This window comes from Onthophagus taurus, chromosome 8, assembly GCF_036711975.1.
Source record: "Onthophagus taurus isolate NC chromosome 8, IU_Otau_3.0, whole genome shotgun sequence".
Taxonomy (NCBI): domain Eukaryota; kingdom Metazoa; phylum Arthropoda; class Insecta; order Coleoptera; family Scarabaeidae; genus Onthophagus; species Onthophagus taurus.
In genome coordinates this window covers 2,491,119-2,510,391 of record NC_091973.1, presented here as the reverse complement: position 1 = coordinate 2,510,391, position 19,273 = coordinate 2,491,119, and the positions used below count along the sequence as shown (strand labels likewise).

The 19,273-nt window shown below is 34.4% G+C and overlaps 1 protein-coding gene and 1 non-coding gene across 2 annotated transcripts in view; one reads left to right on the top strand and one right to left on the bottom strand.

Annotated features, from left to right (window-relative positions):
• Positions 1–16,469, top strand: part of LOC111425331 (chondroadherin-like) — a 51,849-nt gene extending 35,380 nt beyond the window's left edge. Inside the window, exon 3 of the mRNA XM_023059293.2 lies at positions 13,512–16,469. Coding sequence (XP_022915061.1) covers positions 13,542–15,167 — 1,626 coding nt within the window. The 5' untranslated portion in view covers positions 13,512–13,541 and the 3' untranslated portion in view covers positions 15,168–16,469. The remainder of the gene's footprint in view (positions 1–13,511) is intronic.
• A 2,650-nt stretch (positions 16,470–19,119) lies between these two features.
• TRNAY-GUA (transfer RNA tyrosine (anticodon GUA)) lies at positions 19,120–19,210 on the bottom strand. Its single transcript is given in 2 exon segments — positions 19,120–19,155; positions 19,174–19,210. It is a non-coding gene; the product is annotated as a tRNA-Tyr (tRNA).
• Between the last annotated feature and the right edge of the window lie 63 nt (positions 19,211–19,273).

The window sequence follows — 19,273 nt, the reverse complement described above, 5'->3', positions numbered from 1 at the left end:
ATCTAGGGGAGAAGTAGTACTTCTTTAGACCAGATTAGACTCAGGCTACATGATAAATTGTTGGAGATGGAATAACAGATTTTTGTTAGTCTTACCAAAGGTGGTTAACATATCTTGGACATATCCCAACGGTCTTTGGTCACGGTCATTAACGCAGGTAAACAATCCCAACAATCAGCTCAGCAAATCAACATTTGCTAAAACACAAAACTGTCAGAGAACATCATCTTATTGCCAAAACAATCAATTTATAGCTCAAAATTCAAAGAATTAATGGAGATGCAGATTTTCTATTATCCTATTACTTTTTATTTATTCCCATGATGGTTAATAATAAGCTTAAACTAGTTGAATATTGTATTAAACCATATTATTACATTATTTTTTATTCAAAAATAAATCAATTTATAATTTTGCATATTGAATCGAATAAAAAAGTTGGATGAAGAATACTAAATTAGGTGTTAGAGAAAGTTCAAGATATCGCCGAACACAATGGGAGGAGTCAATATGGCCGCTGCCAAAAAGTGGGGAAGAACTTTCGGAAAGTCTAAACTTCAGGTTCTAAAGGAATTAAAACGACCTCTATAAATTAAATAATTGGCTCAAGTTTTTAACTTGGTTTGATGAAATTGATTTGAACTTGTTCGATTTTAAAATTTTTTTACGTTTTAATGATTTTTCTTTTGTATAAACCTGCTTTTATGTATGCCTTGTTACATGGCTTGTTGTATGCCTTGTTTCGAAGACGATTATCATTAACCTTCATTTTCCTCAACGTATATAATAGGTCTCGACGTACATATCGTACTGAATTTTTTATGAGGGCTTACGAAGGCATACTTTGTCCGAGGATCGCAGAGCCGCCGATGAAAAGATACTGCAATTTAGGGCTTATAATAGCGTCTCTATTCTATTTTTAATTGGAAGTTTTAGAAAATTTAACGACCCGAAAGACGAAGATAAGGTATTATTGGGTTTTGAAAACCAGGTCGAATCTAGGACTACTTCATGCGCAGTCTTTGGTTTCAAGCGAAAATGAACTTTAAACCTCCCTAGACGGTCGTGATTTTGCAATAATTATCCGACGTTCTTAGAAACCTCATTAACTCTAACGCATTCCTGTTCATCCTAGCCGTGGACATTCTACCCCGGAAACTGGTATGCCGCATTCCAAATACTTAATTAACGGATGGGACGTTCCGATTTGAAAGATGGTCTTCTCGAACAATGTCGTCTAACCTTTTATGTAAAAGAGGTACAAAGAGGAAAAGATTTCGCGGAGAGCTTCTTTGCGTGAACGGCAAATGGAACAAATCAATGATATCTCATCCGATTGCACTCATCCCCTTCTACTGGACCTTAGATGGCAACCCCGTAAATATTTACAAAATCCAATTTGGCGCTCTTATTCTGTTTGCTCTCTCGGAGTAATGAGACAGGTGCTTCAATTTCAAACGGCCCTGTACACACAAAATTTATTACGGCGAAAAGGGGATCTCCCGGTATTTAAAATATTTCATTTGGAAAGAGAACGTCGGGGACGATCTTATTTATTGCCCTATAAGAGAAAGAGAAAGAACCACTCGGACTTGGACTTTTTTATTATTTCAATATTAAACAATTACACGACGTGATTATTAATTCTCTTGTTGACATATCCGTTATATATTAGTTCACATGTACTGTTGAGAAAACAGGTCAAGCGGAGGAAGCATGTATGTGTCGACGCCGATAGCCAACAGTATATCTTAGATGGAAGAAGATGGAGCATCCACTATGGTTTAAGCGTTTCGTATATGTTTGTCAATTCTAACACGAACTTGTAAACAGAATTTCCTTTACAAATGGAATTTGTGATCGAACTCTAAACCCTGTTGTATTTGTGTACTCGCAAAATTTAAACGTATCTCGGTATTTAAAATTGGAAAAAGAACACGATCGCTTTAATTTATTGCCTTAGAAAGAACCGATCGGACTAAGGGTCTTCACTTCCTTATTACCTCGATCATCTCACTTCGATCACGTCGATTCGATAATTAATGACACTCCAAGGATATCCGAATCCGATATTAACGCGTAATTAAGCGGTTGAGATTGTTCCTTTTTCAAATTAGTTTTATCCAAATTTATAGACCACATTCTTCAACCGCGATTAATGTCGGTACCTTCGGCGTAAAGGCACTATTTGTCTGGTTTCTACTTGCCACGGTCGTCGCCCGAAGTTACAGTAAAACGATCTGTCTATTTCCCACCAAAACCATAGATTTCTCGCATTTACACATTCTTTGTTATTTAATTATCGTCATCATTGTAAATATGCAACCAATATCACAGTATACGTATTGCAATACGCAAATTGCGTTATTGGTTGCATACTTATTGATGTTTCGTTTAAGAATTAAAACCTTTTTATCTCGTGTTAAAAATTGATAACGATAAACAGCAGTGCAAAAAATTAATTGCGGTCAATAGATGAAGAGGTCACGATATAGCATAACTGGCGATTCATAAGGTCACGTTTGCCCACTAAAACTTGGGGGCCGTGGACCATTCTCGATAATGTCACGAGACACCGGGCGAAACCAGGTTCCTCTCCCTTCTTTTTCGAGGGTACTCGGTCACGTAGAAACATCGCTCATATTTATGGCACGGCGATGACGACATTTTTCTCGTCATCATTCGAATTCTTGCCGAAATTTTCTATGTTCGTGAATTATAAAAAATGTGTTCAAACAAAAATAAATGAAATGGTTACAATAAGCCAATATAACTTATTATATAATGAAGTTTCAAAGCCATAAAGGCCACAAAGATAAATTGAAATATTCCTCCGGGTAGCGTTTCGGACGCAGGAATGCGATAACGATTCCCCGAAATTTCATAAACGTTTAAAACAAAGCGCATTCCGTCTAGGGCTTAATATGTATTTAATTTCGCTAAAAACCCTTCGCGGCCACCGGGAAAGCTCGTGAAATTATATCGAATCCGTCGCTTGTACGATTAAAGCCGAAACGAGTCCGGTTCAACGACTATGTAGTTAGAGCTTTAAAGCTTAATTTAAACGGTATATTTTTATGAATGTAATTTTGACTTGAATTGGTTACTGCGCATGTCCGGAATATTATAAAGTTTCCTGCTTAATTTGGTATATTATAACGTTCACTTGAAAGTTACTGATAGTTAGAGTTTCTGGAATTTGATGAAAATGGATGTAAGTTAGTAGAACCCCCCATACTAATCGATAATTCACTTGGTCAACCTTACCCCTATCCGTATCCGACGGGATTTGCCATTCGGCATTCGCCATTCGCCATCCTACGTCCGTTGTCCGGGGTTTGCCGTTTCACCTCACTAGTAATCTTGTCACGTTTGCCTGACCTCTTACGTTTTGTCTCATTTCTCATTACTGTGTAGGAGAAGAAGGGTGTTACCCTCGGTGGACATCATTCAACCGGTAATTATACGTCTCAGGTCCGTGATATAGTTGCTCGTTTCCTGGCGTGGAAAGACAACGATGTAGTATACTGTATCTTTCGCGTTCATTAGCCGTTGGCGATTTGAGATTAAAATAAAATAGTGCATTCGCGAATCGGAAATGCAGAAACCGTAAAAAAACGCGACCTCTTCGTTTCCCTACGATATCGAACGGCGGGTGGAGCTTAGTGCCGCTCTATGGACAGATAAACTACCTCCCGATGAAATATGAGTTATGATTCTTTTCCATTCGGCGGACCGGGAAAAAAATCTTCCTTCGTCTCGTCCCGTCGACTTCCCCTCGCATCCACCTACTTTTCTACTCCTTCTTTATTGCCAGCTTATTCCGGACTATCCTCGATATGTGTGATTGAAGATAAACCTTCAGATTTCAGATATGTCTTTTTCTAGATCAGAAAAAAATGGTTCACTGGCGAAATAGCTGTAAATCATTCTGACTTCACTCTGACCCTTTGTTTATGATTACATCAATTTCACAGTATACTCAGCTCAACGTATCCATAATGATATTGTAGATTTATTAAACTACATTATCTGAAATCTTATGAGATTAGTGTTTTGGACTCCTCGTTAGTTGTGCTAATAATTTACTGATATTAATAGAAGCTGAGGATTATAATACATCTTGTCTAAAACCGGTCCTATAGTATATACAGTGTGGTTGATTTTATTTGTCACAATAGATATTTCGAGTATTGTTGGAAATATGATGAAATGTATTAATGTATAATAATATTATCTGACATACATTTGGTGCCAGATAATAGACGTCTTCGAAGTTGTACGAGATTATTTCTAATAGTTGCTTTATAGATGTCGGCCGACCCAAGTATTATTCGTAAGATAAAAAAAATTCTCCCCAAGTATAGTTCGTGATATAAGAAATAATCTCGGCCGACTTCGAAGACGTCGGCCGCCCCATGTATCACAAACAACTTCCTATATCACAAGATACTTAGGGCGGCCGACGTGTTCGAAGTCGGCCGAGGTTGTTTCTTATATCACGAACAATACTTGGGGCGGCCGACGTCTACAAAGCAAATAAAGGAATGAAATTATCTCAGAAGGCTTCAAAGACGTCGGCCGCCCCAATTATTGTTCGTGATATAAGAAACAATCTCGGCCGACTTCGAAGACGTCGGCCGCCCCAAGTATTGTTTGTGATACTTGGGTGTGGTTGGGTTGAGCCGCCCAAGTATTGTTCGTGATATAAGAAATAATCTCGGCCGACTTCGAAGTCGTCGGCCGCCCCAAGTATTGTTTGTGATACTTGGGTTGAGCCGCCCAAGTATTGTTCGTGATATAAGAAATAATCTCGGCCGACTTCGAAGACGTCGGCCGCCCCAAGTATTGTTTATGATACTTGGGTTGGGTTGGGTTGAGCCGCCCAAGTATTGTTCGTGATATAAGAAATAATCTCGGCCGACTTCGAAGACGTCGGGCGCCTCAAGTATTGTTTGTAATATAAGAAATAATCTCGGCCGACTTCGAAGACGTCGGCCGCCCCAAGTATTGTTTGTGATACTTGGGTTGGGTTGGGTTGAGCCGCCCAAGTATTGTTCGTGATATAAGAAATAATCTCGGCCGACTTCGAAGACGTCGGCCGCCTCAAGTATTGTTTGTAATATAAGAAATAATCTCGGCCGACTTCGAAGTCGTCGGCCGCCCCAAGTATTGTTTGTGATACTTGGGTGGAGCCGCCCAAGTATTGTTCGTGATATAAGAAATAATCTCGGCCGACTTCGAAGACGTCGGCCGCCCCAAGTATTGTTTGTGACACATGGGACGGCCGACGTCTTCGAAATCGGCCGAGATTATTTCTTATATCACGAACAATAATTGGGGCGGCCGACGTCTTCGAAGTCGGCCGAGATAATTTCATTATTAAGTATTATTTGTGATACTTGGGTTGGGCCGCCCAAGTATTGTTCATGATATAAGAAATAATCTCGGCCGACTTCGAAGACGTCGGCCGTCCCAAGTATTGTTTGTGATACTTGGGTTGGGTTGGGTTGAGCCGCCCAAGTATTGTTCGTGATATAAGAAATAATCTCGGCCGACTTCGAAGACGTCGGCCACCCCAAGTATTGTTTGTGACACATGGGGCGGCCGACGTCTTCGAAGTCGGCCGAGATTATTTCTTATATCACGAACAATAATTGGGGCGGCCGACGTCTTCGAAGCCGGCCGAGATAATTTCATTATTAAGTATTATTTGTAATACTTGGGTTGGGCCGCCCAAGTATTGTTCTCATATAAAAAATACTCTCGGCCGACTTCGAAGACGTCGGCCATCCCAAGTATTGTTTGTGATATAAGAAATAATCTCGGCCGACTTCGAAGATTTCGGCCGTCCCAAGTATTGTTCGTGATACTTAGGGCGGCCGAGAGTATTTTTTATATGAGAACAATACTTGGGGCGGCCGACGTCTTCGAAATCGGCCGAGGTTACTTCCTATATCACAAGCAATACTTGGGGCGGCCGACGTCTTCGAAGTCGGCCGAGGTTACTTCCTATATCATGAACAATACTTAGGGCGGCCGACATCTTCGAAGTCGGCCGAGATCATTTCATTCCTTTATTTGCTTTGTAGATGTCGGCCGTTGCAAGTATTGTTCGTGATATAAGAAACAATCTTGGCCGACTTCGAAGACGTCGGCCGCCTCAAGTATTGCTTGTGATATAGGAAGTACCTCGGCCGACTTCGAAGACGTCGGCCGAGGTTACTTCCTATATCATGAACAATACTTAGGGCGGCCGACATCTTCGAAGTCGGCCGAGATAATTTCATTCCTTTATTTGCTTGGTAAATATAAGAAAAAATATGCCCCAAATATACTTGGAGTTGGAAGAAACTTTATTTATTAAATTATAGGATATTTAAAATAGATTAAATTCTGATTTTATGTTTAACGAATTTTGATGAGAAAATGTTTTGAAATAAAACCAGTACAAGTTTTCTCTTACATTACTAGTTACAAGAACATCAAAGGACCGCCGTGAAATAAATACGTGGAATATTTATAAATCATTGAATAGAAAATAAACTCGTTTTTTATTATTTTTAAAAATAAGTCGTAGAAAGATTTTATATAAATAAATGGTGAAATTCTGTAATCAGTGCGCCTAATAAATGTTCGAATAAAGACAAGGAGGAGGTGCAGCGGTCCGAATGTAATTTAAATGTTTGGCTCCGTCGCCGTCGACCTAGAAAAACGTTTGAACTTTTGCGGTCGCTATCTTGTTAAAAGCCTTTCTTAAGAAAGAGAATGTCTTCCACTGCGGGCGCTAAATTGAAAATTGTGTCAGCGGGGATGCTATGGTCGCGGAAAATTTTCCGGACTTTACACTTTCAAAGACGTTCTTTGCTTCATTTGTGCCACCGTTGACGTTCTTGTCTATTTTATAATGCAATCAAGAAAAATGAATTGTTATATTTTCAAATCAGAGTGTGATTTCTTTTTCTTCGATGTTTTATTTGAGGGTGAAAATTTTCACCCCCACGTTCCAGTATAAGCTATCAAGTAGAAGTCCAAATTTCCATATCATGATAGATTCTAGTATTTCACCCCCCCTGCGAAGACGATATTTTCCTACATTTTCACGAACATACCTCACAGCCCACCCCCACCTCCATCGTTGGCATCGATTTCTTGAAAATTTTATTCGTCCGTATTTTAAATTGGACAAATAAGATTTTTTTCTATCGATGGTTTTTGAACGGACAACAGTAAACAAGGTTTGAATTTCTTTTGGATTAAAAGAAAACAATGGAAATGGTTGAAAGGTGATGAACTATTGACCGCTAAGAGGGCTTAATCGAAGAAGTGTCATTCAGGAATTCAGAATGCGTCTCTCACGAGTCCTTGTCGAGCATAAAAGTCTCGCTGTTAACTTCGAACGAGGTCGATGGAACTGTACACATCGTACTTAGAAGTCGATTCAAACTTACCGGTAAATTATTTGGCCTATTGAAACTTTATAGTTTAGTCTATTGTCGACAGAGACTACGTTTGTGGTAGACGGCTCCCGTCAGTTAATGAACAAATCTCATTAGAGTGAAAATTAGGATTTACCATCGAAGACATCGAACCCCTTTTTGCGATATCGCCCGTTGAAACTTCTTAGTCCCAGGTGGTCAGCAAAATCCCTCTTTATCCTAACTAATCCGTTAAAATTGGATTTGAAATAGTTGTCCACTCTAATCCAACCACCGCGACCCGGTCGAAGAAAATTTACAAAAAAAACATTGCGGGCGACAGTTATAAATGGAACAACCCTTATTCCTAAAAGTATTTTCTAAAAAGCTTTTCGCAAAGGAAAAGAAAGGATATCGCAAAAAGTGTTTGGTTGGAGTTTTCATTGTTTTACTTTACAATCCGTTTTTGTTGAAATTTTCAAATTTCCAAGGATACGAACACGATAACTGTTTTCGAATTGTACCCAAATTAAACAATCACTAATGCAAGACAAATAGCGCGGTCGTTCTGTGTTCTCGCAAAGTAATTGCGACTGTACAAACACAAGTTTAATTAAAATTTAAAAAGTACATTTCACTTACGATCAATTTTCAGTGTAATTTAGCGGCGCGCGTTAGTTTGGCCTCGGCCGGGGTGCGTAATTATTTAAACTGGGATTTGTTTTGCGGGAGAATTCCGTAGGTTCACGGCCGAAGCGCGAGAATTGAACCGAAAATTAAAACGCGTTCTCTGTCAACGGGGGCCTAAAAAGCTCTTTAGCCGGGCATTAGATTTTTTCGTCAATTAATTACGTTTTGAGGTACAATGTGGACATTTTACGCTGAATTATTGTTGACATTACGTTACACAGAAAACCTCTTTCGGTATTAACGATTTTATACACCGACCTAAAAAATAAACAAAAAATTTAGGTAAATCTATAAAACAGATAAATAATTCTAAATTGTACAGGTCATCTGTATTGTTGTTTTCCAAGAATTTTAATCATCGATGTGGGCGGTGTTATTGACATTACAGTACATGGAAAGCCTCTTTGGGTATTATTGATATATTCTCGTATAATAACTGGGGTTATATACAACTATTTATAAATCACATTAGCAAGATGATTCCCATTTGAATCATGATACTAATCCAGCCTATCAAGTACAATCATCAAAGCAAGTTTAAATTAAAGAACTAGGTACTACTCAAAAACTATAACCGATAGGGTACTATAATACTGGCATAAATTGTTTGTATTGAACCAAGCAAGCATAATCCATAACCAGTTCTAACCTAGCTATGATAATTTTGTAGGAATAAAGATAAATCGCCAAAAGGGTGGTTTAGATTAAATAACATATCACTACTCAAAAACTATAACCGATAGGGTACTATAATACTGGCATAAATTGTTTGTATTGAACCAAGCAAGCATAATCCATAACCAGTTTCAACCTAGCTATGATAATTTTGTAGGAATAAAGATAAATCGCCAAAAGGGTGGTTTAGATTAAATAACATATCACTACTCAAAAACTATAACCGATAGGGTACTATAATACTGGCATAAATTGTTTGTATTGAACCAAGCAAGCATAATCCATAACCAGTTTCAACCTAGCTATGATAATTTTGTAGGAATAAAGATAAATCGCCAAAAGGGTGGTTTAGATTAAATAACATATCACTACTCAAAAACTATAACCGATAGGGTACTATAATACTGGCATAAATTGTTTGTATTGAACCAAGCAAACATAATCCATAACCAGTTTCAACCTAGCTATGATAATTTTGTAGGAATAAAGATAAATCGCCAAAAGGGTGGTTTAGATTAAATAACATATCACTACTCAAAAACTATAACCGATAGGGTACTATAATACTGGCATAAATTGTTTGTATTGAACCAAGCAAACATAATCCATAACCAGTTTCAACCTAGCTATGATAATTTTGTAGGAATAAAGATAAATCGCCAAAAGGGTGGTTTAGATTAAATAACATATCACTACTCAAAAACTATAACCGATAGGGTACTATAATACTGGCATAAATTGTTTGTATTGAACCAAGCAAGCATAATCCATAACCAGTTTCAACCTAGCTATGATAATTTTGTAGGAATAAAGATAAATCGCCAGAAGGGTGGTTTAGATTAAATAACATATCACTACTCAAAAACTATAACCGATAGGGTACTATAATACTGGCATAAATTGTTTGTATTGAACCAAGCAAGCATAATCCATAACCAGTTTCAACCTAGCTATGATAATTTTGTAGGAATAAAGATAAATCGCCAAAATGTATGATATAGATTAAATAATATATCACTATTTAAAAACTACAACCGATAGAGGATTATGAAGCGTGTGAAAATTGTTTACATTGAACCAGACAAGTGTAATCCATAACTAGTTCCAACCTAGGTATCCCAATTTTCTGGGAACCACAATAAATCGCAAAAATGTGTGGTTTAGATTAAAGAATTAGCCACTACTCAAAAACTTTAGCCGATAGAGTACCATAATATTGACAAAAATTGTTCGTATTGAACCAAGCAAACAAAATCCATAACCAGTTTCAACCTAGCTATGATAATTTTGTAGGAATAAAGATAAATCGCCAAAAGGGTGGTTTAGATTAAATAACATATCACTACTCAAAAACTATAACCGATAGGGTACTATAATACTGGCATAAATTGTTTGTATTGAACCAAGCAAGCATAATCCATAACCAGTTTCAACCTAGCTATGATAATTTTGTAGGAATAAAGATAAATCGCCAAAATCTATGATATAGATTAAATAATATATCACTATTTAAAAACTACAACCGATAGAGGATTTGAAGCGTGTGAAAATTGTTTACATTGAACCAGACAAGTGTAATCCATAACTAGTTCCAACCTAGGTATCCCAATTTTCTTGGAACCACAATAAATCGCAAAAATGTGTGGTTTAGATTAAAGAATTAGCCACTACTCAAAAACTTTAGCCGATAGAGTACCATAATATTGACAAAAATTGTTCGTATTGAACCAAGCAAACAAAATCCATAATCAGTTTCAACCTAGCTATGATAATTTTGTAGGAATAAAGATAAATCGCCAAAAGGGTGGTTTAGATTAAATAACATATCACTACTCAAAAACTATAACCGATAGGGTACTATAATACTGGCATAAATTGTTTGTATTGAACCAAGCAAGCATAATCCATAACCAGTTTCAACCTAGCTATGATAATTTTGTAGGAATAAAGATAAATCGCCAAAATCTATGATATAGATTAAATAATATATCACTATTTAAAAACTACAACCGATAAAGGATTTGAAGCGTGTGAAAATTGTTTACATTGAACCAGACAAGTGTAATCCATAACTAGTTCCAACCTAGGTATCCCAATTTTCTTGGAACCACAATAAATCGCAAAAATGTGTGGTTTAGATTAAAGAATTAGCCACTACTCAAAAACTTTAGCCGATAGAGTACCATAATATTGACAAAAATTGTTCGTATTGAACCAAGCAAACAAAATCCATAATCAGTTTCAACCTAGCTATGATAATTTTGTAGGAATAAAGATAAATCGCCAAAAGGGTGGTTTAGATTAAATAACATATCACTACTCAAAAACTATAACCGATAGGGTACTATAATACTGGCATAAATTGTTTGTATTGAACCAAGCAAGCATAATCCATAACCAGTTCTAACCTAGCTGTGATAATTTTGTAGAAATAAAGATAAATCGCCAAAATGTATGATTTAGATTAAATAATATATCACTATTCAAAAACTACAACCGATAGAGGATTATGAAGCGTGTGAAAATTGTTTACATTGAACCAGACAAGTGTAATCCATAACTAGTTCCAACCTAGGTATCCCAATTTTCTTGGAACCACAATAAATCGCAAAAATGTGTGGTTTAGATTAAAGAATTAGCCACTACTCAAAAACTTTAGCCGATAGAGTACCATAATATTAACAAAAATTGTTCGTATTGAACCAAGCAAACAAAATCCATAACCAGTTTCAACCTAGCGATGATAATTTTGTAGGAATAAAGATAAATCGCCAAAAGGGTGGTTTAGATTAAATAACATATCACTACTCAAAAACTATAACCGATAGGGTACTATAATACTGGCATAAATTGTTTGTATTGAACCAAGCAAGCATAATCCATAACCAGTTTCAACCTAGCTATGATAATTTTGTAGGAATAAAGATAAATCGCCAAAATCTATGATATAGATTAAATAATATATCACTATTTAAAAACTACAACCGATAGAGGATTTGAAGCGTGTGAAAATTGTTTACATTGAACCAGACAAGTGTAATCCATAACTAGTTCCAACCTAGGTATCCCAATTTTCTTGGAACCACAATAAATCGCAAAAATGTGTGGTTTAGATTAAAGAATTAGCCACTACTCAAAAACTTTAGCCGATAGAGTACCATAATATTGACAAAAATTGTTCGTATTGAACCAAGCAAACAAAATCCATAATCAGTTTCAACCTAGCTATGATAATTTTGTAGGAATAAAGATAAATCGCCAAAAGGGTGGTTTAGATTAAATAACATATCACTACTCAAAAACTATAACCGATAGGGTACTATAATACTGGCATAAATTGTTTGTATTGAACCAAGCAAGCATAATCCATAACCAGTTCTAACCTAGCTGTGATAATTTTGTAGAAATAAAGATAAATCGCCAAAATGTATGATTTAGATTAAATAATATATCACTATTCAAAAACTACAACCGATAGAGGATTATGAAGCGTGTGAAAATTGTTTACATTGAACCAGACAAGTGTAATCCATAACTAGTTCCAACCTAGGTATCCCAATTTTCTTGGAACCACAATAAATCGCAAAAATGTGTGGTTTAGATTAAAGAATTAGCCACTACTCAAAAACTTTAGCCGATAGAGTACCATAATATTAACAAAAATTGTTCGTATTGAACCAAGCAAACAAAATCCATAACCAGTTTCAACCTAGCTATGATAATTTTGTAGGAATAAAGATAAATCGCCAAAAAGGTGGTTTAGATTAAATAACATATCACTACTCAAAAACTATAATCGATAGAGGATTTGAAGCTCATAAACATTGTTCCTATTGAACCAAACAAGTATAATCCATAACCCGTTCCAACCTAGTTATCATAATTTTTTTAGAACAAAAATAAATCCCAAAAATGTAGGGTTTAGATTAAAGAATTAGCCACTACTCAAAAACTTTAGCCGATAGAGTACCATAATATTGACAAAAATTGTTCGTATTGAACCAAGCAAACAAAATCCATAACCAGTTCCAACCTAGCTACATCCGTTTTGTAGGTTATTGTCTTACAAATCTTCCACAACAGTTCTTGTTTTGACAAATTGACCTTGCATTGACAATCAGACCATTAATGTTAGTAAATAACCCTAACCTATCGGTATTATTTATTACTATACTTATTATTTAGTAATATTAACACACATTGACTTACTACTTTATTATACCTGAGTCAGTGCCACGTCTGCCCAGCTGCGAATGATCCTTCATTACTGAAGAGGAATCTTTACTTATTCCTTTGGAATATTTGAGCCACTGCCTCGGCAGCAAAGCTGCCTCGGTTTCTAATAAATACAAATCAGAACCATACACTTATTGCTTTGTTATACTTGGAGCTGCTAATGATTCAGCAATTTACTTTTTTAATAATTGTTTGTCAAGACTTATCACGAATATAATATTTTATTTATAATGTGATCTGAAACTTTTTCTTTTTTCTTAAAGATTAAAAGTTTGTACAAAAAAGCGCTAATTACATGTTTACTTTATCTACTCAGTAATATTTTCTTTCACAAGAAAAAGATGAAAAGATACCAACACACAACGGGTTCCATGTTCTTGTGCTATTACTCGAGACTCATGTAGTGCGTTAACTAAACGATATCGCGACGTTTATCTAAGAATATTTTAAAATATTTTATGGAATTTATAAAAAAAATCTTTTTTGTTTCAGATCTCATGTGGCGAACGTCACGTACAAATCATGGGGGGTGACGAAACCCACCCCATGTGGATAATCTTCACGCTGGTATTGACCAGCGGTCCAATATTGGCTATGTGCCCATCAAGGTGTTCCTGCAACGATGATTCGTTGCAGGCATCCTGCGTAAATATGAGTTTGGAAGTCGTTCCGATCCAATTAAATCCGGAAGTAAAATATATCAACCTCTCGTTCAACAAGATCAACAATATACTCTTCACGCTAAGCATTTATAATAACTTGGTAACGTTGGATTTGTCTTCGAATAAACTTCAAACGCTCGGAACAAACAATTTTGAATCGCAAAGGAATTTGAAACATTTAAATCTAAGTCGGAATGAGATTGATGATGTTTTAAAAGATTCGTTTCGTGGCTTAAGAGCTTTGAAAATATTAGATATGAGTCATAATCGATTAGAACAGTTCACGGCGCATGCGTTTCGTGAATTACAGTCTTTAGAAGTATTGTACTTGACTGGTAATCAGATAATCGAGCTCGAAGAAGACTTATTGGAACCGGCAAAATTGCTACGAGAGCTTTATATGAACTCGAACCAGTTATTGTCGGTCCCGGAATCGGCTATAAAACATTGTTTAAAATTAAAAGTTTTTTCATTATCTCAAAATTTAATAAAATCGATAGAAGAAGAAGACATGCCAAGTTTACCGGAGTTAGAATATTTAGAATTAAACAACAACGTTATAGACGAGATCCATCAAGATGCATTTTCCGGTATAGCATCTTTGGAGTATTTAGACTTAAGTGATAATAATTTCACCGTCGTGCCCACCACATCCTTGTCAAAATTAACGAAATTAACGAAACTTTATTTAAGTGGAAATTTCTTTACGAATGTACCTCCCGTAGGTTTTCGTAGTTTATTTCACCTGACATATTTAAAACTAGATCGTTTAGAAATGTTAGTCAAAATTGACTCGAGAGCATTCGTAGATAACATAAAGTTAGAAAAAGTTTGGATGGATAATAACATAGCCCTTACAACACTTCCAACGAGACTATTCCATGGCAACCCAAAATTAACTTACGTCTCCGTTAAAAATTGCCAAATATCCACGTTAGAAGCTTCCCACTTCCCGTTAGATCAACTCAAAGTGTTCCATTTAGGTGGAAACCCCTTACTGTGCAACTGCTCAATTATTTGGTTATGGAAACTTGTACATTTACAAAAAAATAAACAACTTAATTTAACCGAAAATTCCGAGTTTGTTATTGACGTTGACAACATCACTTGTAGTGGTCCCGAGCAACTTCAAGGATTACTATTGATGAACGCCACAGAATCGCAAGTTGGCTGTTCGGTTAGCTGGATAATTATAGCATTCGCCAGCGTCGGAATGCTTTTAGTGCTTTCCGTAGCGGTAGGTTTTCTTTATTGTGGACCAATGAGGAAAAACTCAAAAAGCACAAACCAAAATCAAAACGTTCCAACAACGCCAGAAGAAGCCCATCATTACGAAGAACCAATTGCAGACAAATATATTATAGGACCGTCTTTAATTAGAGAATACAAAACATTACCGAATTGGGAACCGTATGGAGATGATAGAAATCCTTACGGATCTTACAACACCCCCGTAAAGGCCAGACCACATATTGTATACGTTTAGATCACTACAATTATTTGTTAAACACCAAAAATTTATTTTAATGATTTATTAAGGCCCAATTTAATTTTTAATTTAAATTCTTAAATAATCATTAAAATAAATATTGAACTTAAAACTCTCAAAGCTGAGTAATAAAAACGTAGAAACGATAATATTTAGCCGTTATTCGTTGAAATGCCAAAGTAACCGAATCGAGAGGAAATTGTTAAGTCACCATTTTAAAAATACGTGTAAATAAATAAGAAAATAAAAAAGAAAACGTACGGTTTTAAGGTACTAGCTCGTTTGTGTATTGTAAAGACTGAATTATTTTAATATGTATTTTTCGATAAGAAAATAACTATTTTCTAAATTGTGTCAAATCAGCTAATAACGAATAATGAATTTATATATAAGGAAGCAATAACGTGGCCGCTTGAAAACAGTAAAAAGTTAAAAAAAAGGAGATTCAGATTATATATTATACATATATGTAACCAAATTTTCAATGTTTAGCTAAAAATCAATATCTGTGCTTGTCTCTTCACGTAAACTCAACGATTTAGTTATTAGGTATTATACGAAAACGTTACCAAAAAAAGTAATAAATAAAAAATTAAAAACCAAAATCTTACCATCCGTAGTCATTAATTTTTTATTAATCACAACTATGACCAATAATTTACTTTTAGGATTAATTAATTAATTAATAGTAAACCTTTATGAAAGTTGGTGGTGTTACTATTTTTAAACAGATAGTTAATAAATTAACTTTTTAAATTCTTTTTCATCATTTTATTTGTTATTTTGGCCAATAAAATGCTTAAATGTCTCGTAAGATTTACATTATAAAAAAAGTGTATTTAAGGGTATTTTTTATTGAAAAAAAAATGAAATAAATTAATGCATTATTATCAACCTCATAAATTGCTCAGGTACCTCATACTTCGAATGAACGATTAATTAAATTAAATTAAAAAAAAATGTGGGGAAAAACCGTTATTAGTACCTAGAGAAGAAAAAAATAACTTTGAGGGATTAACATTAATTATTATTATGATTCATTTATCACTTAATTAATTATCCACCCGTTTCCGTCTGCAATATCGAATTTATTTTAATCGTTATTAGTATCACACAACATAATGATAAGTTTTTTTTTTAATTTTTATTTTCTACATAGACTGACCGTAGTATATGATAAATCAAAATGCTGTTGATAAATAAAAAAATATGTGTCCGTAATTTGTTCTTATATATATTTACAATGTCATTTATGCATAAACATATGTTTGTTAAGAAATATATTATATTACAAATCAATTCATCCAGCTTTTTTTTTTTGGGTCTTTCACCCAATCTTTTTTTTTTCGATTTCAATTAAATCTCCTGAACTACCGAACCGACTCTTCTGTGTAAGTTGGAAATGAATTGGCCCTAGACATTCCATTACATACCGAATTAGGTCCGTCTGCGTTTGATCGTAAGACAAATTCACATATGCATGAATGTCTGCACGTGTTTTACATGATTTAAAAAATTTAATTAAAAAATTTTGTTTCAAATAGAATTGTTTAACATATTTTACTTTCCCTAAAGAAAATAAAGAAAATAAAGAGGTTCTCCTCCTTTTAAATCCAATCGATTTTTCTCCAACGCAATTGCAAGAATTTCACCCTCATTGTTTGATTAAGTGGAGAAGGGAGAGGGTTCCGTACTACACCCGGTTGCTTTAATTGCAAAGCATCAAGCTGTTCCATTCCGGAACCGCCACTAATTACCAACGTAAAGGTGATATTCTATGTATTTGCGACAATTTTTAAAACTCTTTTTCAATAATTAATTTATTTCAATTAAAATTTTCACAAAATTAATATCATTAATCACGTTATTCGAAATGTTTTAAAAATAAATTTAAAACTTATTTCTCGTTATTGTAAAACTAGAGCCATCTATAAACGAAAACTCAAAATAAACTTGGAGTAAAAGTATAGATTTCTAAAAAGAAATGTTAGGTGTCTAATCTAAATAATTAAATCACTACTTTAACGTACACTATGTTAATTAATTATCGTATAAGACGTAATCATTGCAAGTATGCAACCAAATACGCAAATCGCGTATTTTAATACCAATACTGTGATATTGGTTGCGTAAAATAAAGTATTTTTTATTAATTTGTTCTAATAAATAATAAATTCTTTTGGAGTTGGATTACTTTAGGATTAATTTGCGTGATTTGCTTTAGAGGTAGCTTACTTTGTAGTGGATTTATTATAGACTTGGGTTGGATCACTTCTCAGCCAAGTTAGGTTGGTTGGAATTAATCCTGGTTTATGTTAATCTTGAAATACATTGAATGAATGAATTTGTTGTAATTATGATTTAGGAAAATAAAAATATCCATACAGAAGCAGAGATCTACAATTTATATGGCTACCAACTGAGCTATCGAAGGCTGTTACATTTTAATATTTTAATTAATAAATACTAAAAAATAATTAAATTATATTTTTATTTAAAATACATTAAATCAAATTGAACTACTATAACAATATAAGTTATCAAAGTCCCAATCACCTTAAAATAAAAATTAAATCAACCTTTTTAAACAAAATTTTTAAATATTTACCGCATAAACTAAAGAGAAGTCAATATTAAATAACCCCGCCGGTTTAATTTTGTAATCTTCGTGATGCATTAACAAGCAAAATAATTTAACATCCGCCAAAATCGCTTTATTTTCGGGTAATTCCAACCGTCGTAGAGTATTTTTTATTTTATTACCCTAAAATAATTGAAACATAAATTGATTATAAAAAAATTTAAAGAAGACTTACACTTTTCATACAAACATGAGCGGGAATAATAAGTATTAATAAATATATCAAATACTCATTAACGTTATAAATCGAATTTTCGTACCTCAAAAACCAATACTCTGTGTTTCTACTCCCATACATTTTTGAAATTAAACTATGTGCGTGAATACTCATAAGAAAAACGTCCTCGATCGTTAAAAAAACAATTGGAATAGTTAGTGTTTCAACGACATTAGTTGAAACCGAACATAATTTAACGTAAGTCTCTCTCAACATTTTCCCATTTGCTTCGTTCCAAACTTTAACGTCGTCAACAGCTTTGTAAATTATTCTAAAGTACCGATCTAACAGTAGCATTATCGTCACGAACTCAGCTCTTATCGCTGAATATGGTAAACTTAACAAAGCGATTATAGAAAATATAACCGTTTCAGCAATAACCGTTTCGCGACTATTCCTATAAGCGTTAAATATCAAATAAATCGTTCTGATCGAGAACGAAACGATCGTAGTTAAAAAACCGAAATAAAAAACCCATTTTGGAATACTATAACCGTTAAAATGTTTCATTGCTTCGTCGGTAGCCATTAATTCCTTCCACATACTCACCACATTTTTTTTATATTTCACTCGAAAAATATTAATTATAGCGATTTTACTAAAATTTATAAACTGCATACAATGTCCTAGCATTTCAACGTATCTCTTCATCTTAAAATTTTGAGGGTAAGCGTATTCTATAAAGAGGTAAGCAAACACTAAAGATAAATCAGAGATGAAGCACACAAATGCAGTTAAAGTGTACTCTTTTGATGAAGCATTTGTATTAAAATGTATCGCTCCGGTGTATTTTAATAAAAAAAATAACGGTTTTAAATATTTTAAATTATTAATTTCCATATCTCAAAATTGAGTATTAAAGTAAGTACTTGTAGTAAGACGAATTAAATGTTACTGTACAAACTTAGCTTATTAATGTGTATTGATAGCATCACTTTGCCTCATTACACAAATTGCTTTTTGCTCATAAATTTGTGGCTTTACTTATAATTAATAATTATTTGCTTTTTACTTAAAAACGTGTAATTTATTATCAATTTTTTTTTTAATTGAGATAAAAAACTGTGATTTAAGAAATACAAAAAAAAGCTTCCTTCGAGCCGGATTTGAACCAGCGACCTATGGATTTCAACTTTACGCAACTTCTACAGTCCACCGCTCTACCAACTGAGCTATCGAAGGTTGTTAATTCTTGATGTTTTTTACAAAAATTGCAAATCATTCTACTTGAAAGGATATAGCATG